The sequence below is a fragment of the Callorhinus ursinus genome, unplaced genomic scaffold, assembly GCF_003265705.2.
Source record: "Callorhinus ursinus isolate GAN/ISIS: 27379988/994484 unplaced genomic scaffold, GSC_fseal_2.0 scaffold52, whole genome shotgun sequence".
Lineage (NCBI taxonomy): Eukaryota > Metazoa > Chordata > Mammalia > Carnivora > Otariidae > Callorhinus > Callorhinus ursinus.
This window is the reverse complement of record NW_027397114.1, coordinates 6,914,422-6,938,272: the sequence shown is the minus strand read 5'-3', so window position 1 is coordinate 6,938,272 and position 23,851 is coordinate 6,914,422. Positions and strand designations below refer to the sequence as shown.

At 47.4% G+C, this 23,851-nt stretch overlaps 2 protein-coding genes across 5 annotated transcripts in view; one reads left to right on the top strand and one right to left on the bottom strand.

Moving 5' to 3' along the window:
* Positions 1-1,180, top strand: part of SNX11 (sorting nexin 11) — an 8,680-nt gene extending 7,500 nt beyond the window's left edge. For all 4 annotated transcript variants that reach the window (XM_073883795.1, XM_025859287.2, XM_025859286.2 and 1 more), the window contains one exon: positions 699-1,180. In XM_073883795.1, coding sequence (XP_073739896.1) covers positions 699-972 — 274 coding nt within the window. In that variant the 3' untranslated portion in view covers positions 973-1,180. The remainder of the gene's footprint in view (positions 1-698) is intronic.
* An 11,221-nt stretch (positions 1,181-12,401) lies between these two features.
* The window catches only part of SKAP1 (src kinase associated phosphoprotein 1), a 273,892-nt gene continuing 262,442 nt past the window's right edge, over positions 12,402-23,851 (bottom strand). The window contains exons 12-13 of the mRNA XM_025859313.2: positions 14,827-14,935; positions 12,402-12,798 (exon numbers count right to left, since the gene is read on the bottom strand). Of these exons, the coding sequence (XP_025715098.1) occupies positions 14,834-14,935 (102 nt within the window). The 3' untranslated portion in view covers positions 12,402-12,798; positions 14,827-14,833. The remainder of the gene's footprint in view (positions 12,799-14,826; positions 14,936-23,851) is intronic.

Sequence of the window (23,851 nt, the reverse complement as noted above, 5' to 3'; positions counted from 1 at the left end):
CCCTCTCCACTCTCTATTTTAAAGTAACAACTTTATTGAGATATAATTTTTTTTATTTTTTATTTATTTTTTATTTTTTTTATTTTTATTTTTATTTATTTGAGAGAGAGAGAGAATGAGAGATAGCACGAGAGGGAAGAGGGTCAGAGGGAGAAGCAGACTCCCTGCTCAGCAGGGAGCCCGATGCGGGACTCGATCCCGGGACTCCGGGATCATGACCTGAGCCGAAGGCAGTCGCTTAACCAACTGAACCACCCAGGTGCCCTTATTGAGATATAATTTACATACCATAAAATTCACCCTTGAAATATACAATTCAGTAGTTTTTAACTTAGAACCCCAATTTTTATCACCCCAAAAGAAACCTTGTACCCATCAGCAGTGACACCCCATTTTCCCCAATTTCTAACCCCCGGTGATCACTGATCTTTCTGCGTCTCTGGATTTGCCTCTTCTGGACATTTCACCCAAGTGGAGTCATATGATGTGTGGTCGTTTGTGATGAGCTGCTTTCCCTCAGCATGTTTTCAAGGTTCATCCATACTGTAGTGTCTTTCAGCACTTCCTTCCTTTTTATGGCCAAATAATATTCCATCTGTATGGCCATACCACCTTTTGTTGGTTTGTTCACTGGGCTTATCCATTGATTTTTGTCTATCTGTTCATGCCCTTCTTGTTCCTTTCCCATTCTTTTCCAGTTGCTGCTTTCTTCCAAGATCGGGCAGGAGGAGCTCTCCCTCACCACCTCCCAGGGAAGAAAAGGACCATTTTGAGGTGTGGGCTCCTGTTGTTGACTGTGAAGCTTCTTCCTTGGAAAGCCCCCCTCTACCACCCTCCCCCTCACCATCATGCTGTGATTTTGCAAGACCTGATGAGGAAACCTCTGTTCCTCAGCCTGTGAGGAGGGCCGTGGGAGGGGACCATGCTGTGCCTTTGGACCCTGGGCAGTTAGAAAGGGTTTTAGAAAAATGAGCTCTGGTCCGAGCGCTGGGTTCTGCTGCGAGGCAGAGAAGATTCTGGCAAGGAGGCTTGCTGGGGTGGGACGGGGCTCAGGGTAGGTGTTGGGGAGGCTGGGCCACTTAGTGTCTTACGGTCACCTCTGCTCAGGTTGGTGGCACAGAGGTCGGTCACCACAACTCCTCAAGTTTCCTCCATAGGATTAAACACTGGACGGTTGTAAGTTAGGCATAAGGCCCGTGGGCTGTTGGCTTTGCACAGAAATATGGGGTATATTTACTCTCCTGGGAGCTGAGTTTCTTTAGATGTTTGTTAATGGGCCCGGGAGCATTGCCTCAGGTTGACTGGTTTGGGGGGCCCTGCAGGTGACCACTGTGAAGCTGTCCTATTGAATACTGACCCGACAGAAATGCTTGTGTAGTTGTATTCCCACTGGCTGGGTTTTTGCTGCAGCCCTTGGAGCACTTTGTTTCTGGGAGGCTGGTCTCTTGCCTCCCTCCTTTCGCGGCCAAGGTGGTGAATGTTTGTTCTCCCACCTCCTTGCTTTTCCTTCCCGAATACCACTGACGGCTGCAGGTTCTGCCCCTCCCCAGCCCTCAGCCTGGTGTGAGGGGCCCAAGGCCCAGGACGTGGCTCAGGGCTGTCCCTGGAAGAGACCCGAGACCCGGTGGAAGCCAGAGGAAAGGCAACACCCCCGGGGGGGCTTTGTTTAAGAAAAGGCTGTCTGGGGCTGTCACCGTCTCCTCTGGCTATAAAGCCGAGACCTGGAGGTCTTTTCTGCAGGGTTGGCCTGGGCTCCTTCCTTTTTTGAATCCTGCTCTTCTTAGTAACAGCCCCCTGCCCCCAGGGCTTCAGCTCCCACAGTGTTCCTCTCCTGTGTGGCAGGGAGGCCGTATGTTCAGTCCAATGGGGCGCAAGGGCTTTGTTTGTGCCTGGAGAGAGGGCTCTGGGGATGGAGATGAGCAACCACACGCCTTCAGACAATGAAGCATTCTGCCCTCCCACTGCCCTAATTCCTCTTCACCGAGAGCCCCAGCCGGGCCGCTCTGCCTGCTGTCTGCGCCTCTGTACTCCGTCGGCGGGTGGCTTTCCCCATCTCTCGCCCCCCCTGCCTCCCCCCATCCCCGGCTGTGGGCTCTTTTCCTCCTGGCCTCTGCCATGGGCCTGTCCTGGCATTGCATTCGGAGTCGAGGGGCTTTGGCCTGAAATAAAATCCAAGTATTTAAGGCTGTTATTGCCATTTGTGTCTAACAGGCTGTAGCCGAGGAGGGGGTGCGAGCATTGGCGGGAGCTGCGTTCATAAATCACGAATTTATCAGCGTGGAGGGCAGGGCCGGGCGCGGTTGTCTCGCGTGGGGCGAACGGCCCGGGGCCCGGCTGCGAGGAGGGGCCGCCGTCCGGGGCACCTGCGGCAGGCCCTCCTCACCGCCGCGGGCACGAGCCTCGTTAGGTGTAATTACCTGCTGCCGCTTGCGGCCTCGCAGCCCGTCTGAGGTCCCAGGTGCTGGGAGGGAAAGTTTGTCAACAGGCAGACGCGGAGCCCTGGCGGGAACTCCTCCCTCTTTCCTGCCCGCCTCCCCGGGCCTCTCCTTTAGACGATGCAGCCAAGCAAGGCGGGGAGAGAAAACCTACAGAGGCAAATCCAAAATGTCAAAAGAAGTTCATTTAAAAGGGGGAAAAAAAAACAAAAAAACTCCATCCACAACGCTGACAAAAACCCGACAGATGCTGAGCTAATGGCATCCGCTCTGCCGATTGGTGGGGATGGTTCATGAATATTAATAAGCCCAATGCTCCAAATGGTGCAGCTGTGAGCCCAGCTGTGCCTGAAGCTCTCTGATCTCGAAACTTCCAGACAGGAGCCAGAGGTGGTCTGTGTCAATTCCCTACTCAGCCAAAAAACAGCAAGCCGGGTTGGCCTTCTTCTGTTCGCTCCTTTTCTTCCTGGAGTTGGTGCTCAGCAGCTAGTTCTGCCAGCAGGGTGGGCTGCTGGGACAGCAGGGGCCAGTCAAAGACACGGATGCGATTTTTCTGACTCCTGGCTTTTTTAATGATCCATTACCAGCAGTGCATACAATAGCAGCTCAGTTACTCTAAGGCCAGGCGCCACCCCCTCACCGTCTTGTGCACAGTTGAGAGTGTGCGCCATGGGAGGAGATGTCCTTAAGAAGGGAAGAATTTTCCTAACACGGGCCTGGTTTCCAGGGAAAACAGCAAAGCCGAATTCTCCTCCCCATCCAGGCAGTGCCATTTGCCGCTCACGTTCTGCTCTGTCCCTGTGTGTCACCACCTGACCGCTACTTCAGGTGGCTACTTGTGGCCCAAGTCTGGTTGTCTCTTCTTACCCAGGATAAGTGATCCCCTGCTCATGGGTTTCATGTTGTTTGGTGGAAGGGTGTGTGTGTGTAGGGGGAGGTAGGTCTCGTTTGAAGATAAGTCTCCTTTGTTTGCTTCACTTTACTTGACCTCAGTGGCCAGTGAGGAGCGCAAGTCCAGTACTACACCCATTTTTTAGCTGAGGAAACTGAGCTGAGCGTGGTTTTTAAAAAGCATGTTTTGATTCATTTAAAATGTATGTATTTGTTTATTTTTCAAGTAAACTCTACCCCTGATATGGAACTCGAACTCAAAACCCCAAGATCCAGAGTCACGTGCTCTACCAACTGAGCCAGCCAGGTGACCCTACAAAGCATGTTTTTAGATGGTGGGAGAATATATTCATGTGAGTTACCTCCCCAGCTCTGTAAGATGAGGTTTTTGTTTGTTTTCTCCCCTCATTTTTTTTTTAAACTAAAATAAACCCACTACTACTCAAGGAAAAGAAAAACCAAGTCCCCTCCTGTAGCTTTTCAGAGTAGTTCTCAGAATTCCGAGCTCCTCTGCAGTCCTCAGTTTTCGGACTGCTCCTTCTTTAGATGCACACCACCATGTCTTAGACACCTCTCTGGCAGCTGAGTTTGGGAGGAGTTCATGACTCTTCCACATTCTGATTGGACTTTAAGTTAGCTCCATGTTTGTGAATTTGTTTCTATGCCTCAGCTCTTGCTGGATATATTTCCCACCTGAGGTGTGGTGAAGACAGTGGGCCAGGAGGATGTGAAGTGGGGTTGAAGGTAGAGATGGAAACAGACCAGCGCCTGGCCTGCCTCCCGGAGGCCACAGGACCATCCAGTCAGGGACTAGAGCGGCATCTGCTGATTTATGCGGGGGCTGCCAGCTGAGACACAGCTAAAGCCCAGCAGATAAGCATCGAGGTGCAGGATGGTGACTTCCTCAGGCCTGCCTGGGCACGGATCCTAAGCCAAGGCTCCTGGGCAGCCCTCTGCCAGCAGGGACTCAGCTCTGTCGAGGGCATGTCACCTGGCTCAAAGTAACCTTTCTTTGAATTGTGGAGAAGCATCCCCCCTTCCCATACTCCTTACCACTATCCCTTCCTTCCTGAGGGTTTCCTCAGCCCACTTTGGGAGCCTCCCAATTCACCTCTTCTCATTTACTCCCCGTGCTACAGAACTCTTTCAGGAACTGCTGTAAAGACCAAATATGCACTTGACTTACCAACAGGGCAGCAGGGGCCAGTCCTAGTATGTTATTAGAGAAATAACTTCTTGGCAAGAACCAGTTCTGCCTTAGAAATGGCTAGATTTGGAGTTGAAAGCTGGAACCTCAAATCTCAAGATATAATAAACATGGACAGTTTATGCTCAAAAGGGTAACAGCCATGCTTTTTGGAGACAGACTGCTCCTGAGTCAATGAGCAAAGTGAATAATTTTACCTCCTGTCCATTCAGGGGACCCTGGCCCACTTCCACCAGCAAAGGAGGCAAAGGAGAGGAGACTTACTCAGCAGTGAAAGGGGCAAGAATAATACGTAGGGAGAGATGGGAAAGCTAGAGTGTGAGAATTCAGAGATTGCCCGAAAGTCTTTAAGGGTCCCCCTCCCCCCCAACGAAGGGCAGGAACATGAGATGCTTCTGTAATCTTTGGATTATGGGAAGCCCCCAGCCAGAATTTCTTATCTGTGGCTGTACGTCCCTCCCTCCATCCTTCAGCCAAGCACCTCTTCCTTCGTACCATCCATTTCGAAGGGGCCAGCTAGTTTAGATCTTTCCATAAGTGCTCTAGCCCTGGGTCTGTACTTCCCCTGGTGGCTACGTTGGTGTGGGAAGCCAGGCCCACCAGCAGCTTGACCCTAGTCCCTGGAGCAGAAGGCCCAGAATAGTGAGAGCCCGAGGCGGTTTATTGGAGGCAATGCAACCTGCCTGCTATATGCTACGAGACTTAGATATATTCTACCAATTAGGGCACATCTGTTCGAAGCGCTGAAAGGCGGGCACTGTCTCTTTAAGAGCCATCCCACTCCTCTCCTTGAGTGATGAGGCCTGGGAGCACAAGGGAGTCGGATGCTGATTAAACAGTCCTACTGCCCAGCTCTGTTAGAAAATTACTGTAATTATGATCTAGTCCCAGCAGAGGGATGAGTTCCAATCCTGCTAATAACCCTTCCAGGTGCCTCGGATTCGGGGCCCATGGGAGGCAGTGTCGTCAGGGCTCTGGCTGGCACCAGGGCCGGCAGTGGCCTTGCTGTCTGGCCCGTGCAGGCAAAACCAACAAAGGCAATGGACCCCTCGTCCTATCTTGGCCTCCTGAGAAGGCAGTGGGTTTTGGCTGGGTTTTACTTTTTTGGTTCCTTGATAGAGCTCCTAGGACTTACTTTGCATAAGAAAACTTCCCCTTCAAAACTAACGTGGAGGAGCAGGAAGGATGGCGGCCGTAGCCGCTGGGAGGTGACATCTGTCCTGCCTGACGGCTGCAGTCAGCCCCGCCCTAGCCCGCCCCAGTGCCTGCCAGGGGCGGGGCACCAGAGCCCCCCATCGGGGGCAGCTGCTGCCCTCTCCGTGGGTCGACGACCCTGGTCTCCTGCTTTGAAGCAGAACACGGCATTTCACTCAGTCCTGATCAAGAGTTTCAGGGCTCCCCTTTTTAGATTTCTGCTACAGAAAAGGGAAACATGGATCGCAACCACAGAGCTCCAGACGTGAGGGACTCGCTGGCCTGCAGCTCTCTAAACCGGCAATTCTGGGCTTACATCTTTTTTTGTAGTGCAAATCTGCAGCTGTGCAGGCCCACGATTCTCTAAGGTGCTTGTGGAGAGTGGCAGTTCGTTTGCCGGTGTTAAACCGTGAGGACTCCATGGCCTTTCTACTCTGGGTCTTCCCAACCTAGCAATACGCTCCTCTCTAGTGCTATAATCCAGTGGCTAAAGCACAGACTTCTAGAAGGTAGGTCAGTTTCTCCGTGCTTGGCCCTAAGCAAACAAATGACCCAAGACATTGGTGTTCAACCCGGGGTGATTTTGTTCCCCGGGGACACTTGGCGATGCCTGGAGACAGCTTTGGTGGTCAGCACGGGGTGGGGGGGAGGGAGGGGGGGGGAGTACTACCGGCATCTAGTAGGTAGAGAACAAGGGTGTTGCTGAACATGCCACAATGGCCCCGAACAACATAAAGTTATCTGGCCCCAAATGTCAGGCCCCAGGAGTGCCAGGTTGAGAGAGCTTGCACTAACAGGTGAAGTAATAAAGCTCCAAGTTCTGCGCCGCCGCTCCCCCACTCGCCCCGCCCCCCCGCCATCTTCCCTTGCACTGCCTTCGAGATGTCAGAAGAAATGATCTAAAATCTCCAGATGCCGGGCGCTTGCCCCAAAGTGGGCTGTGCCAGTGGCAGGCCGAGCAGGCCCGCAGTCAGCCCTGCATTCCGGCCCCGTGGCAGGCGTCTGGTACATGTGGGTGGCGTGCAGGTGCCGCCTGGGGGATTCAAGGCAGAGCAATGCCGGGGCGGCTGACCGTGGGTAAAGGGGAGTGTTTGTAGCCTGTTTTCTGTTCCCTGATCTGATGAGGGGGGATAAAAGAGGACCAGCTGCTCACCATCAGGTTGAGAGCGTCTGCAGTAGAACCAGATGCCTGCCTTCTTTGAGGACCAGCACTAGAAGCCTCTTGGAACTCACTCCCGTCACAGGAGGCAAGAAGTGGCATACTGTTGCCCCATGCTCCAAACATGCTTCCCTCCGTGGCACCCTGCCAGGTGGAGGGGTGGTGGGCTGTGATGGGGCCCCACGAGGGAACTGAACACACACAGCTGCTGACAGCCGGCCAGCCCCACCAGCCGCTTGATGCCAAAGATACCGGGCCTCTCAGGACAGCCTGGGCATCAGGAAAAGAAAGCCTCGTTGGCAGGGTTTGCCTAGGAACCAGGCCGGCAGGGGAGGACTTCATTAGAAGGCACGTTGCCCAGCGTCGTACCAGGAGAGCCCTGTCATCTATCTACCGCCCGCTCCCCATGTGACTGGACAACCCATTTTGCCTGATTTTTAGGGTGACCTCTGATCCTGGCTTACCCCTGTGATCTTGGCATCAATTAGCAATAACTCCCCCTTTCAGTCTCAAAGTGTCTCTGGAAAATAAATTATACGGTCGTCCTACTGATTCTACTTCAGTTTCCTCTAATACAATAGTTTTTTTTTGTGGGGGGAGGTGTTACATTTATAAAAGATTTTTGTACAAAATGGGCTGCATCTTAAAATGTATCATTATTTGGGGCGCCTGGGTGGCTCAGTCATTAAGCGTCTGCCTTTGGCTCAGGTCATGATCCCAGGGTCCTGGGATCGAGCCCCGCATCAGGCTCCCTGCTCAGCGGGAGGTCTGCTTCTCCCTCTCCCACTCCCCCTGCTTGTGTTCCCTCTCTTGCTGTGTCTCTGTCAAATAAAATCTTTAAAAAAAACAAAATGTATCATTAATTGAATCCTAGAGTTGCAAAAGAATGGTCATCGATTCATTTTTTTTTAAAGATCTTATTTATTTATTTATTTGAGAGTGAGAATGAGAGAGAGAGAGAGAGAGAGAGAGAGAGAGCATGAGAGGGGGGAGGGTCAAAGGGAGAAGCAGACTCTCTGCCGAGCAGGGAGCCCGATGCGGGACTTGATCCCGGGACTCCGGGATCATGACCTGAGCCAAAGGCAGTCGCCCAACCAACTGAGCCACCCAGGCGCCCTCGATTCATTCTAATAACAACAACCCCCCCCCCCGAAAACAGCCATGTTTTCTGAACAGTTTTTGATAGGGAAATAGGGAGAACAATTTGAATCCTGTGAAGAAGAAAAATCTCTTTTTGGTTGCGAGTTTGAAACTCCTTACCCAATCTCTAAATTCTACAGGGAAAGGCAATAGCCGGGCAGGGGGGAAGGGGGAGGAGCAAGGGACTATGGTAATCCACAAACTAGTAAATGAGCCTGAGTCACTGGGCTGTGTAGCAGGGATAATCCTCTGTGTAGCCGGCTGCTTCTTCTAAAGTCAGCTCCACAGATTTCGCTGGTGCTCCGGGAATTAGCAAATCAATGCCACGTAAGATTTACCCTTCCGAGCCACTCTTGGCTGGGGAGAACCTGTGGGGAGGGCTGCTCTGGGGCCAAAGATGAAAGCACCCCTGTCCTTGGCATCTGAGAGTTTTGTTCTGAAAATGGAAAAAAAAAAAAAAAAAAAGAACCAAAAACCAACCACAAAAAATCCTACTTTGGTTTCTTTTTTTTCTTTCTTGCTTCTCTCAACTCCACCTTTCTCCAACGGGTTTTTAAAGGCAGGGGTGAATCTCCCTCGCCCCACTATCATGGCATTGTCTGGCTCTCTGCTTTACTGTGACGCACGTGCTGGGCATGGAGTGTAGAATTTGAAAATGTGTCACCGGAGGTGTCTAACGGCGGCACAACTCAAGCGATTCAGTAAGCAAAGCCGCAGACTGAGAATCTCCAGAGTCCTTCATTGCATTCGCTCTTCCCCGGCAGATTTTGTGTGATTTTTTGTTGCTGTTGTTGTTCAAGTCACCCCCTTTCAGATCCTCAGCTTTGCCACTCGCAAAGACCCAATGACATGTGAGGTGGTGCAACTGGGCAAACTGAAGGGCTAAAAAAAGAAGGGAATGATAACTTGAAATCTAGGCAGTTCCTTACGTGCTATGTTTAGATCAAGTATCCTCGAACGGGAGGGCGGGCATCTCGTCGGTTCCACCCTTGGAACTTTAAATGGGATCAAACTGTCTGGGTTTCGGGAAGGAGACGCAGTAGGAATTCCCTTCTTTTTCCCGTTTTTATTCGCCAGAGGAAGAAGTGCAGTTGGTTTTGAATTAAATACAGATTTCTAAGAGATAATAACAGTATGAGGAAATTTAATATTGAGATGGTTGCAAAACAATGTCTATGCTATTTTGCCCAACGATGACAGAGAAAACATAGTGAAATGGAGCTGAAAGACTGCTTTCAGAGTATTTAGGATTCTCAGATACCAGCTTGGACAATGCAGGCCCAACTGTACGGGGCCCTAGGTCAGATTATGCAGTGGATGTCAGCGAGTTCTTGGTAAATTATTATTTATTTATCTGTAAAAGGCAGATATACAATGGCTGCTTTTTTTTTTTTTTAAGATTTTACTTTTTTAAGTCATCTCTATACCTAATGTGGGGCTCAAAACCCATAACCCCAAGATCAAGAGTCACATGCTCCACCAACTGAGCCAGCCAGGCGCCCTTATACATTTGGGGCTCCTGCTTCTTCTAAGATTTTGTTTCTTTATTTTAGAGAGATAGCATGAGCTGGGGGGAAGGGGTGGGGGAGCACAGGTGGAGGGGCAGAGGGAGAGGGAGAAGAGTGGGGGAAAGAATCTCAAGCAGACTCTCTGCTGGAGCATAGAGCTCATGACCCTGAGATCATGACCCGAGCCGAAACCAAGTGTCGGACGTTTAACTGACTGAGCCAGCCAGGTGCCCCTATACATTTGCTGCTTTTTTTTTTTTAAGATTTTATTTATTTATTAGAGAGCGAGCGAGCGAGAAACAGCATGAGAGGGGAGAGAGTCAGAGGGAGAAGCAGGCTCCCCACTGAGCTGGGAGCCTGATGTGGGACTCCATCCCAGGACTCCGGGATCACGACCTGAGCCGAAGGCAGTCGCTTAACCAACTGAGCTATGCAGGCACCCATACATTTGCTTCTTAAATTTAGGATCTTACCTTTCTTATTTTCCTTCCTTTACATAAAATCAGGGAAGGAAAAATAGCCTCCCTCTCCTATTTCACATGCCAGAGCAATTAGTGGCTGTTAAGAAGCCATCTTACATACCATGTGGTTAGTTACGTGGTCTAATGCCCTGGTTACAGTTAATCACAGGCGCTAAAGTGGGGATTTGGTTAGTGGGGTCAAACAGAGAAGTGGTAATCTGATTAGCCAGTTGCTTTCTGAACCTGTTGGTTAAAATAGTGGCTGTTGAACTGAATGGGGAGCAGTTTTCCTGGGTGAGGTTGCACTTCAAGTCTTAGGAACCCAGTGCTTCCCAAAGCTCTCCTATGGAACGTTCTCCTCAGAGAATGCCCTACAGCCTGGAGATAGTCTTATCAACCCCTCAGACTTGCTCTTATCTTTTTCTGCCTGTAGCAAGGTCAAAGATGACCCCATGGCGATGGACTGAATTCCGGATTAGTCCATTTTATATCTTTTAAAAAGGGCCAATCTGATTTCTCTTCCTGCTGGGTTTTCCAGCTGGCAGGGTCAGAGGTCTGAGTGGTGGTTAGCTTGCAGTCACCGGAGACCTCCACAGAATGGTGAGTGGTATGGGTATACACAAGCCTAGAGGTATAGAAGGCACTATTGCACTAAGGGGATTTTGTTTTAAATGCTGGAAGTCAATGACCATGATACTGAGAGATCCCTGAACTGTGCAGAGAGTGAAGTTACCTTCACCTTGCTCCTTTTTCATCCCCCTTCTGACTCTGTCCTGGATACCGTCTCTTCCTCTTCTGGTGCCCCCTTTTCCGGTGTCTCTCAGTCCCAGAGCAATGGCACAATGCCTTTCTCCTCTCTTAGCCAGCAGCCTTCCAGCCTTGGATCCCTGGGGGTTCTTTAAGGGAGGGATCACTCTGGGGCGGGGGTGTGTGTGTGGGGAGTTCTGTTTGCTTCCTCTGTTAACCACTTTAGAACAATGCCCTTGTGCTTACCTGTAGGTTGGGATTGGTGCAAAAGCTCCTAAAAGGGGAGGCAATTGGTTGTTTTTGGTTCATCTGCTCATCTGCTGCCACCTAGTGGTTCAATCTCCTTTAGCACCCTGTGTAAAGTGGAGGGCACGTTACCAACAGTTCTGCATTGCCTTTTATCTCATTTTTTCCCCTCCCTGACCTCACTTGTCCCCTTTTCTTACCTCCTTATCCATCACATACACAGAAAGCTTTCTTTTTTTTGTGCTCCTGGGTCAATCTGGAAGTGAATGGCTGGCATAAAAATCTTTTAAGAAACTTGGAATGCACTGAAACATCCCTGTTTGCTCTCCAGCTTCTCTCTTTTGGTGATGTGAAATGGGTGTCTTACTGCAGGGCTAGAAGACGGCTGTTACAGATCTGAGGAAGGCTACTGCCGACCCAGGGCTGCTCTGAATAGGCAGTTCCAGAGAGAAAATTTCTATAGTTGTGCAGTTGCCCATTTTTCAAAATTTCTGCACAGCGACTGGCCCTAATAATAGCGAACCCTTATTGAGCAGTTACTATGTGGCAGGCATTGTTCCAAGTATGTTACACGTGTTGACTCTTTAATCTTCCTAATGACGCAGTGAAATGGACTACACCCTTTCTAAGGTGAGGAAGATGAGGCATACGTAGGTCAAGCAACTTGCTCCCCTAGTAAATGGGGAAATGGGATTTATTCTCAGGCTGTCTGCTTCCAGAATTTGTTCTTAACCACTATGTTTGTTGCCTCTTTAAGACACAGATAACATGAGACCACAGGAAGAGGAACAGGGCTGTGTACACATAAGCCCTTCCCAAAGCACTTCCTTGGCCTTTGCCTGGGACTTGTGATGCAAGACACATTGTGGTTGTGAGCTGAGGGCCAGGAAGGAACTCTCCAATGTGCTGACTCCAAGGACTTGCTTCTAGCCCTGTCTCATTTCAGGGATTCAGCACATAAGGAAAAACCACCAAGAAGGCCAGCCAAAGGAAGTCTGAGAAGCCAAGCCAAGCAGTCAGGCTCGGATTCCAGAGATGATTCTGTCCTGGAAGATAATCTCAAGCCCCCCCCCCCCCCCATCTGGGTTCTTGTTTTCTCTCTGGCTCTCCTTTTCTACTTTGTCTGGAGGTGGCAGGAACACCCAGAACTAGCCTTTTGAGATCACTGCAAAAAGAAATTTTTTTAAAGAGTTTTTTTTTTTAAAGACTATTTATTTATTTGAGAGAGAGAGAATGAGAGAGAGCATGAGAGGGAAGAGGGTCAGAGGGAGAAGCAGACTCCCTGCCGAGCAGGGAGCCCGATGTGGGACTCAATCCCGGGACTCCAGGATCATGACCTGAGCCGAAGGCAGTCGCTTAACCAACTGAGCCACCCAGGCGCCCAGCAAAAAGAAATTTGACACTATCACACACTGCCAGGAACCAAATATGAAGTTTATTTGTGCTTTTCCAATCAGGTGAAACAATCAGCAACTTCCTCCTCCAAAGGTTTCCTTCTCTCTTACCTTCTCTGTGACAAGCCTGTGGAGAGGGCAGAAGTGGATGTGTGGATATGTTTAAAGGCGGGATGAAAAAAAATAAAGGTGGGATGAGCTATGACAAGGCAGGTGTAGTAACAGATCTGCTGTCTGTGCCTTTTCCCACTTGTCTCACAAGGCAGTTTTTTCAGTTTACTACAAGGTGTCAGAGGCTTGGGTCTCTTCAGTAGAGAGAAGAGTCCATGGTGTTGGTGGGGTGGCTGGGGTAGGGGATAGGAACTCGTGACGATCGGTTTCTTCATAAAGGCAGGCCAGAGACAAGGATATGTGTCCTAAGGAGGAAAAATATATAAATTTGCTTTTATGATTCAAAACAAAGATGGTATAAAAGGCACAAAGTAAAGAGTGTCTCCCTCCTACCCTCCCAGTCATGCACTTTGTCCTTGGAGGCAACCAGTGCTATGGTCTCTATTCTCCCAGAGATATCTTCTACACACAGAAACAACTGGAGATTCCCCCCTCCCTGCCCCGCTAAACTGCCACCTTTTTTTTCAGTAAGCTCTACACCCAACTTGGGGCTTGAACTCATGACCCTGAGATCAAGAGTTGCATGCGGTATGGACTGAGCCAGCCAGGTGCCCTTGGAGACCCCCTTTTTACACAAATGGAACACATTAGGCCTACCCTTCTTTGCTGCTTTTTTTCCCCTTTTCTTACCAACATCAGTGCAGAGAGCTTCCTTTTCTTTTTTGCTGTTGCATAGTATTTGATTCTATGAATGTACTACAGTTATTTGGCCAGGTCTCTACTGAATATTTAGGTCATTCTAGTGGTGTGCTATTACAGACAAGCAACCTTGTGTGTATATCCCCCTTTTTTTTTAAGATTTTATTTTTGAGTATTCTCTACACCCAGTGTGGGGCTCAAACTCACAACCCGGAGATCAAGAGTCACACGCTCCATGGACTGAACCAGCCAGGCGCCCCATGTGTATATCCTTTTGCATGTGTGCAAGTGTAGCTATAGGATTAATTCCTAGCTGTAGAATTGTTGGGTCGAAGAGAAAGAGGAGATAAACAGCTGTGTCATTAAATAAATGACGAAGTGAAGTAGAGTGAATGTGTTTAGATTTGCCAGAAGAATTCCAGTGCTTCTGCATTCATGGCCAGGAAATGGAATCCTCGTTAGGAAAGTCATAAAGTCAGACCTTGAGTGACAGGCCTGAGCTGGTGCTTTATGGTTTTACAAGGGCATCATAGAGTTATAAGATCTATACTTATGTATCCTCCTAAATGAATCCACTCAGCTGCTGCTGACACTACAATGGGCCCTGGTCTGGAAGATTCCAAGGATAGTTTGTGTCACTGTCATGCAAGTCATCCTTCACCCCCAGTAGTAAAGGCTGCTCCCCTTTCAGGCCAGAAGAAGGAGCTAGAGACATCATGCTAGCCTTGGGTGCCCTCCATCACCATCCTAATTTTAAACAAAACCCACTCTGCACCAAAGCTATGCTACCCGAAGCAGGCACTCCCTCCACTGTTTTAAATGTGATGTGTTTCTTGCTCATAAAACACAAGCTATATTCTTTATTACCTAAAAGTTAATTTGATTATGTTCCATAGGAATCCTCATACTGGATTCCTAGTCTTGGCCAATCATATCGTAATACATGGGCATTTGGGGGAAATGGTACTCTGGATTTGAGAGCTGGGGATAAAAAAAGCCAGACCCATCCTTGTGGCAAAAATTCCTAGTTGTCCCCAAATATCCATTCTCCTCTTTTTATTTATTAATGAATCCTCTCCCATCTCCACTTTTAAGCTGGACACAGGTTCTACCTAGAATAACTCTATCTTTCTGTCCGAGTTCTGGCCAATAGAATGTAAGCTGCGGTGTGTGCAACATCTGTGAAATGTCCTTAAAACAAGTGGGTGTACCCTTCTTCTTTGATTTCATCTTTCCTGCTGGGTAGGGTACAGACATGGTAGCTGGAGCTGGAGCATCCACCTTGGGCCGCGAGGTAAGCTTTGGAATGTCGGGCACATGCAGTGGAGCAAAAAGAGAAGATATCTGGAACCTGGGTACCTTGGATTATTTACCTCCAGATTTTTTCGGAAGAGAAAAATAAATTTCTATGTTAATTACATCATTGTTATTTTGAGTTTTCTTTCACATGTCATTGAACCTAATCCTAACCGACACAGTTCCCCAATTTAGGACAAACAATTCCAGCTTCATCTTGTTTCAGTAGTAAATCATTAGCATCACTTGTAGAAGTGAAGAAAAGCCACTGGCAACTCTTATCCTTCACAGAGAGATGAAGGCATGACCAATGGATTTATTGGTAATAGTTTTGATACCTGGGCTTCATATTTCTTCCATGTCAAAGGCAGTGATGAGATACTCCTTTGGAACAATCCCAATGAGGCTGTTCAGTTCTCCTACCCACCAGCCATACGCGTTATACTCCTGAAAAATGAAAAGAGAGTGGTTTCAGTTGGAATTTAGTCACGTTTCTGTTAATCTCTGACAGTGATTGCATGGGAGATTATGTTGGGCGGTTTCTTTGTCGACACTACAGTATGACTTAACACCCCTGATGGGATTATTAGATTAAAAAACAAATCTCCCAGAGGAGGAAAGCAAACTCTACCTTCATTTTGCCGTCTCCCTGTCCACATTGTAAACCTAGTATATTTGATGCCATTGCTGAACCTAAAGAGCATGTCTTTTATCAAGCAGAGTGGAATGGCTTCTTCTGAGAAAGTTGGGCACATCCTAAATGCCAGAACACTAAAGATATTCAGGGAGTCAGGTCATAGTTCAAATCAATAATATTTACTAAGCATCGTCTATGTGCAAAGTGCTGTTTGAGATCCCATGAGATATATAATGATGAATCAGAGTATTGCTTGCTCCCTAGGAGCTTACAGCATAGAGTAATGGGCTTTGGAGTCAGACAGACTGGGATCCAATCCCCACTTGGTCATTTAGTAGCCGTGTGACCTTACACTCTCCTAGATTTAACTTCCTTTTCTGGAGGAGTAGGCATAATGTCATCTCTCCCCTATGTTGTGGGAATATAAGTGTCTGATGCATAGTAGGTGCTCTAAACATTAGATTCTTCCCCCAGAAGATTTGGGAGGTTGACAGGCACATCAGTAAAGACAGGCAGGACATAGAAGCCCCAGAGAGGGGCAAATAAGGAAGGGAATGAGAGGGTGTAAAAGAACGAGCAATCACAGGGTTGGGAGTGGGGCGCCCTGAATACAGAAGAGCTTTTCTTTTTTTTTTTTTTAAGATTTTATTTATTTATTTGAGAGAGAGAGAATGAGAGACAGAGAGCACGAGAGGGAAGAGGGTCAGAGGGAGAAGCAGACTCCCTGCTGAGGAGGGAGCCCGATGTGGGACTCGATCCCAGGACTCCAGGATCATGACCTGAGCCAAAGGCAGTCGCTTAACCAACTGAGCCACCCAGGCGCCCCAGAAGAGCTTTTCAAAAGCATAGCAGATGTTAAACACTATGGGACTGCTTCTGAAAGCACCAGAAAATATTTTCTTTCTTTTAAAGGACGTAAAATTTAGGAATACATAGGGAATATCATATATTCTAGTTCAACTGCATATGGGCCACCATGAAGCTGTCTTTTTACACACTTGGCTGTTGAATTCTACTAGGAAAAAATAGAAAAGAAAGAAAACCAGGTTGGTGACACAAAATTCCAGGTCAACTAGTCCTCCTTCTTTTCCTTTGGATAGCTTATCTCCCCTCCTCCAGCTCTGCCTCCCCCACCCTTCCAGCAGATGACCTCTTTTCCACCTTCAAAAAGAAAAGAGAAGCCATCAGATGTGTCAACCTTCAGCCACCAAAAGAGGAACTTACCTGTATTGACAATCACCCCTCCTTCCCATTAAAGTGGAGGAGGCGTCCTTCCTCTGGTTTAAGACTCTTTCTCATCATGTGTACATAAGAGCATCATGTGGGCTCCTATGTCCTGCCTGTCTTTACTGTTGTGCCTCTCAACCTCCCAACGCTTCTGGGGGAAGAATCTAATGTTTAGAGCACCTACTATGCATCAGACATTTATATTCCCACAACATAGGGGAGAGATGATATTATCCCTACTCTTCCAGAAAAGGAAGTTAAAGCTAGGAGAGCGTAAGGTCCCGCAGCTATGGTTGAAGACTCTCCCTGGTAACATGGCCTTGTAACCCTTCCACTCTCTTTATTTCTTAGAGGTGAGGTTCTGTGGAGTCTGACTTCTGCCTCTAATATAAATGGCTCCTTTCATCAGCATGAAATGTGTTCAAGTTTCTTTTGTCTTTGGAAACAGTGATTAAATAGTCCCCACCTCATGCCTACTTCCCATTTCTACTCATCTATGCTAATTCACGGTCAAACTTACTGAAAGAGTTTGCTTCACTTTCTACCCCAACTTCTTGCTTTCTGTTCCACCTTCAAGCCTCTCTACTCAGGCTTCTGCTCCTATCACTCCACTGACACTTTTTCTCCACGGTCTCCTATAACCTCCGATTGCTCAAATTCTATGGTATTTCTCGGTCCTTAACTTACTTGATCTCTCAACAGTGCTGGCAACTATGGACCCTTCTTGAGGCATTTTATTTTCTTAGTTTCTGTGATAATTATACTCTCCGGGCTTCCCTCTTAGCTCCTTGGTTGCTTCTCATTCTCCTTTGCGAGCTCATCTTTCTCTACCCTTCCTTTTGATGTGGTTGTTTCCAGCATTCTGTCCTGGCCCTCTTCTGATTTGATGCACTTTCCTTGAGCAATCTGATATACCTCTTTGCTTTAGTCACCATGTAAATGACTCACAACCATAGCTCCAGCCCAGATCTAAGTGTTGGTCCTAATGCCAAGTGCATGTCCATCAAGCTGCTCAAACTCAATATATCCTAAATTTAACCCATCATCCTGCCTCTGTCTCCATTCCTACTCCCAACCAGCTCTACCTCCCGTGTTCTCTATCTCAGTGGATGGTAACACATGCACTCTGTTAATCAAGCCAGAAACTCAAGAGTCATTTCCAGTTGCACCTTCCTCTTCCAGTCAGGCTTTGAGTTCTGTTGATTCTCTTTTCAGAGTATTACGGGAATCCATCCACTTCTCTCCATTCCCATTGCCAATACCCTTGTCATGTCACTGTCATTTCTCATGAGGACTACAGAAAAAACCTCCAAGCTCATTTCTGTATCTCCATTCTTGTTCCCCTCCAATCTAGTCTTCATTCTGGGGCCAGAATCATTTTAATGCACATTGATAAAAAATCACTGCTTTGCTTGAAACCTTTAAGTAGGTTCCCACTGCCTCTTGTCAATGTCTTAATAAGGTGGACAAGGTTGTGCATGACCTGGTCCTGTTCACTATTCAGCATTGTCATTTACCCCCTAAATCTAGTGGACCCTTAGTAAAAGAGACTTTGTATCTGCTACTCCCATGGGCCACAGGCTCTCTTAGCTTGGAGCCTTTCCTCTGCCTGTTTAGCTGCTATTTCCCTTCACCCTTTCATGGAGCTCACTCCTAAGCAGCCTTCAGATCTCAATTCCTGGGCTTCTCTAGACTCTCTAGAAGGTTCTCTTTGCCACTCTCTGTGTGGGTGCTGCAACTCTGTACTGTGTATTGTGTCCTGTGCTTCCCTGGACATGAGTTCATCACACCGCCTTGTATCTGCTGCCTTTGTCTCACTGCCAGTCACCAGGTGGAAAGTCCCGTGAGAGCTGGAACTTTGCTGGTTTTGTTTGCTGTTCTACTCCCAGCACTCGGCATGGTAGCTGGCACAGACAGGGGACAAAAAATACTTGTTAAATGAGGTTATGAAGAAATGAAGGGAGCAGTGGGATTTATTCTTTCAGTTGAGCAGATTTAGTTTCAACTAACTCCAAGATATTCCCCTGGTGATTGAACTGGTTGTGGCAGGAAGAGAGCAACTGCCTTTGGAGACAGTTTCCCCAAATGGCTCCCTAAATACCATGAAGAGAGTCTCAAATGCCATACCAAGGGAGGCTGAGTTGATCCTAAAAAGAATGGGGAATTACCTTTTAAGAACCAGTCTTAAATAACTGCATGTGTCTACCACCCAGCCCACTGTTTCCCCACACCTTCTCATGCCCCCAACTCTCCCCCAGGCCAACTTCTCCCTACAGTCTGCATTGCCTTGTGGGAAATTACCCAGAGCCCCTCAGCCTCTGCCTGTCAGGATGTTTTAAACTCCTCTCCGTACAAATTATGTTACTGTCCATTTTCCAACACTGAAGTTAGGGCAGTTTCTGCCTTAAGTTTTCTTGTAGCGTTGCCTTTCGCTTAGCATGTTGCTGGAATGCCATTTCCACAAAGCCTTGCTGTGAGAGAGACACATATTCTGTCTTCCTCTCGTACTGTTACTCATAAAAACCCTAGCTTTAGCTCTTCTGCTACCTCACAGGCGGGAGGGTGGGCACAGTGTCGTCTGATAGTCTTTTGATCGAAGTCAACTTGCTGAAACACGTGTGAAGGGTGGTCTTCCACCTGCCATATGGTGTCATCTTCATCACCTGAGGGGCTCAGACCAGGCATTCCCTCCGTAGGGACTGTCCCAGACTCCTGACTTCGACTCATGCTCTGTAGCATCTGCCTTTAGCCGTAATGCTAGGAGCAGGGACCAAGCCTTAGGAAGGTGCTCTCTGCCAACCCGAAGAGGGTGCAAACAGGAAGCAGATGAGGCTCAGCAGGACACCTGCAAAGACCAGGCTCCCAGGCCGTGTGCTCTTGCTCGAGGGGAACACTGACCCTGCCGACCGCAGATGGAGAAGCCTCACCACAGTGCTGAGAACTGAAATGAGTGAAATCAACTCTGCCCTTCAAAACAAAAGAGCAGGCAGAGAATAAGGAGGATGGCACAGTCTCAGAGACCATAAGTACCCTGCTGTGGGAGCCTAGGAGCTTAATCAAAGCACCTACAAGTCTTGGGATCTGACTGGCTTTTCCAGATTTCATCCCTTGGCTGGATACCCAAAAAGGGCTGCAGGGCTGAGATATTTAAAGCATGAATGGAAAATTTCTAGGCTTCTCTTCCACTACCACCTCCCATGCATTGCTCCAGCCCAGTCTGAACACCACGAGGTATTTTAAAATAATTTCTACTTTGATGAATTGCTGGGGAGTCCACAATTGCTCATAATCAAAGGGAGAAAAATGCAAATGAGATCCGGCCGAGAACTATCACCACCAAACGTTTATTTCACTGCACAGTGCCAAAAAGAATTAAAACAACATTAAACTCACAGCAATCATGTTTAAACCCTCGTTTCCAAGTGCCAAATTGCACCACTCTGGATCATACAGATGTTCGTTAATTATGCTAATTTTTATTAAACTATTAAAATGGAGAGAGTACTGGCTCAGCCAGGCAGACCCCAGCTCTGAATGAACTCTGTTCTTGTCTAGAGGTGCTAATTTATTGCATTTTTATTAAGTTGCTGATTCTTGGGTTTTAGTTTTGGATGGCAGACGGGACTGAATTCCTGGGATCAACGTCTTCAATAAAGTTTGACTTCTCCTGCCTGGATGTTTAGAAAGACCAGAAAAATGCTGAGACACTCCCAAGAGACCTGAAATCCTCAATGAGGAAGTGGTTCTACCTCCAAGGTGGGGATACATGCCTACCATGGGAAGGGATCAGAACTGCACAGGCTCCTCACTCCTTAACTCTGTACACATTGTGTTTGGTATAGCTAAGGGGTTAATTACATAACACAAGATGCTTTAGATAAGAATATAAAAAGCTGTTTTAAAAAAAAGCAAATAAACCCTTTACATCAGCACTTGCCTATTGTCACGAAGTCTTTATGGAAGCTTTTCACTCAAAAATAGTGCACCGTGTGGTTTGTTCTCATCATAAATATTTCTAGGCTTGATTAGACATCCGTTTCCCTCAACACCCACCCTGTTCCACCTCCCTGAACTCCCCAAATGAAGGAATCATGAAAGTAAAGTTTGGCTACTTGGACTCCCTTGTCTGGTTGGAGAAGCTATTGGCCTAGATGAGCAGAACATTGAGTGAACTTGAAACAGACACAGCACTCACCATCAGCAACAATCAAAAGTGTTTATGGGGGATTGCACACTGCCATAAAAGGATTTATGCTGCTAATCTCCATCAAAAGGAAAAAAACAAAACAAAACAACCCTACCAAACCTGCCATAAAAAGAATAGCAAATTCTATAAACAAAAAGCAGTATGGCCACCAACCACGGGCATGTCGCACAGCTTGACTCTGCCTCTAGTGGTTCCCTATTGCTGTTTATGGTTTCAAGACTATCACGGACCTCCTCACTGCTCCTCCTGTCACAGGGCCCTGAGTCCCTGTGTGGTGCTGCAAATACCCTGTCAGTAGGTGTCAGGGGATATCAGGGGGAAAACCAGCAGGCGCCTATCATAAGCCTTAAAAGAGATTAAATACCCCTACTCCATGATTGCTACATTTTAATTTCTCTCCTCCCTGCTGGTTCCTATTTGTATAAGCTCTTCCATGGCTCCCCTGGAGTAGCACAGACATGACCTGGAATGACCATCCTGTCTTGGGATGAGGATTCAATTTCTAGGCTCAGTGAATCCTAGGCTGTTCCAACAAAAGGAATGCACCATCCTCTAGGGCACAGATTCTTAAACTGGAGTCTGTGAACCCCTGGCTTGTCCATGGATGGACGTGAAGGGTTCTCTGAACTCCTTGAATTTGGTGTAAAATTTTGTGTGCACGTGTCTATATGTCTTTATGTCTTGTCCCTGGGGTGAAATCCAGAACTTTCATCAGATTCTCAAAGGGTTTATGAACCCTCTACAGTTTATGAACCAGTGCTGTGTGTGTGTGTGTGTGGCGGGGGGGATACAATGATCTTTATGGTCTGGATCTGCACTTTGGCCCAGGGTGGCCTCTCCACTCTACCCTCCCCCCAGCTTTTAAAAGCAGTGAAAGGAAGTCAAGAATCCTTGTTTCTGCTATGCTGGGTTTCTTAGGCTTCAGCCCTCCAGCTTCAGAGTCTGTTCCTTCTTCTAAGGTTGAAGGCTGACCAAGCTTCCTCATTCCTTCTAAGGCACCATCCCTCTCTCTCTTTTTCTTTTATTATTGAAGTATAATTGATGTACAGTGTTACATTACTTTCACGTGTACCACTAAGGCACCATCTCTTTAGCTGTGACGTCTTTCAATAGCTCCCATTCAAATCCACGTGATGGCTTTTGGAGCAAGCTGCTTGACCCTGTCTGCCCTGAGAATGTTCCTAATAGAAATGTTCTCTTTTCGCATTGAACTGGGCTTCGATAAGCCTCTGTGGAACAAGATTCCCGGAAAATGTCTCATACTTTTGTTCTTTTAACCATCAAAGTTCACTATACCAGTGCTTGTAAATAAGAGAATTCCTCTTCAAGAGCACAATCAATCAGCCCCTGACTTGAAAGATCAATAGAAGCTTGATATATGTATGGGAAAGGCCAATCAATCACAGAATTATTGGTTTATGATTGCTTATTTCTCTTATCAGTGTTTGCGCATCCGACAATATCATTAGCAAAGATGGGAAATTCGAATTCCTAAGCAGAGTAGATTGTAATATTCCAGGATCGGCCAAAAACATTGTATTTTTACTTTGGATTGGCCCACAATTTCTCTACTTCTAAAATCCAGCTTTGGAAATTTAATGCTTTCTGAGGATATCATAAATTATTAAATAAATTGAGGGCTCTAACTCAGCACCCTTCCAACTGCTGAGAAAAGCAAGGCTGGGAATAAGGATTGTTCACCAAAGACAAGCAGGTGCCCATATTTCAGCATAAGTGGTTTGTGGGGAGATTTTGCAGAAGGGAAAAGGAAGTGGTCAGTCGGGTGGATGGTGGATTAGTGGGGTTGGAAGCTGTCAGAGGACTGGAGCTCAGCGCTCGGCTGAAACCTTGGGTAGCTTGGCAGCCTCCCTAGGCTGACACCATGTTTTAAGTTCTTGGCAATCATTTTCTCTTTTTTCCATTATTCAGTTTTGGTCTATCAATCATAATAAAAATGAATCATTAAATTTGCCTCAATTGAACCAGTTTTATTTATTGTTACATTTCAGGGAACTTGCTAACCCAGAGATTGGCAGGCCTGGACTGGGGAGGAGGGAAAGGCATACGAGTGTGAGAAAGGGGGTGAGGAGAGGCTGGGTGGTCAGTGACAACAGTTGGGTGGGTGAGGGCATAAGGGGACAACTGGACAGCCACGAGTTGAGTGTTCTGAGGAGGAATGTGTCAGCTAGATGGGGGAGGGGTCTGAGAGCACCTGAAAGCAAGGGGAAATCCAGCCTCAGGCCCGAAGCCTGGTGTGCAGGACCCGTGCACACACTGGACACTGTTGGTGATGAAAGTGTGTGCAAAACACAGGCTGTGCGGGAGAGAAAAATCCTAAATGGTGAAGAGAAGGGGGGGGCGGGAAGAGAAATGAGAAAGAAACATACAACTTGAACTTTGCCTAAAAAAGACAGAAAGGATAAAGGGAAGGTAAACACTTTGCAGATGGGAGAAAACAAGGTGCCAAGTGCAGAATTCAGGAACAATAGAGACAGCACCATTTCGGAGCTGATAGAATTGTGATACCATGTGAGACCGGCGTATTAATATGTATTCCATAAACTGTGCAGCTCACAGCTCTGCACCGCTCTGTTTTGCTCTGACCGCAGTACCAGCCTCAGGCACCACAACACAATTTGGAAACAATGTGACGGAAATGTTTAATCTGCTCGGCCCATCTGTGCTGCGTATTTCTCCAGCTCTCCCTGAGAGAGGCGCCTTGAATCTCCACATTGCCTTTAATATTCTCCTAAATCACCTCCCCACTGCACTTCAAGGGCCATTGCTACAATATCACAGGTTCATCTAAAGTGCAATTGGGGGGGGGGAGGCACAGGCCAAGATATTTTTTATTTTAAAATAATTTCCAGAGATCGTCTTTTCTGCTTCCTTAAAAAAAAAAAGGGGAAAAAAAAAAGAAACGTTATTCTACTATTGCCGGAAGGTTATTGAGGTTGTTTGGTACAAAACAGGGTAGGATAGAGTGGAATCATTCTCCAAAGAATTATTTTTATTAATCTCGATTCCCTCAATTGGACATGGGAGGGGGTGAGCAGATGCTTGTTTTCTCTTATCTCTTTTTCTTGCACCTTGCTAGGGTGATGTGTTCATTTGGGGCTGGTGCCTACTCTGCTTTATGCTTTCCTCTTTGGGTATTGGCTTAACTCTGCCCTGTTCCAGACAAAGCCATCTTTTCAGGACAGGTATATGTTTGGTCCCTGGTCAACTAAATGCCCTCACCAGAAAGGGACACTGTCTGTATTATTAATTTCAGCTTCAAAACTTAGGTTTT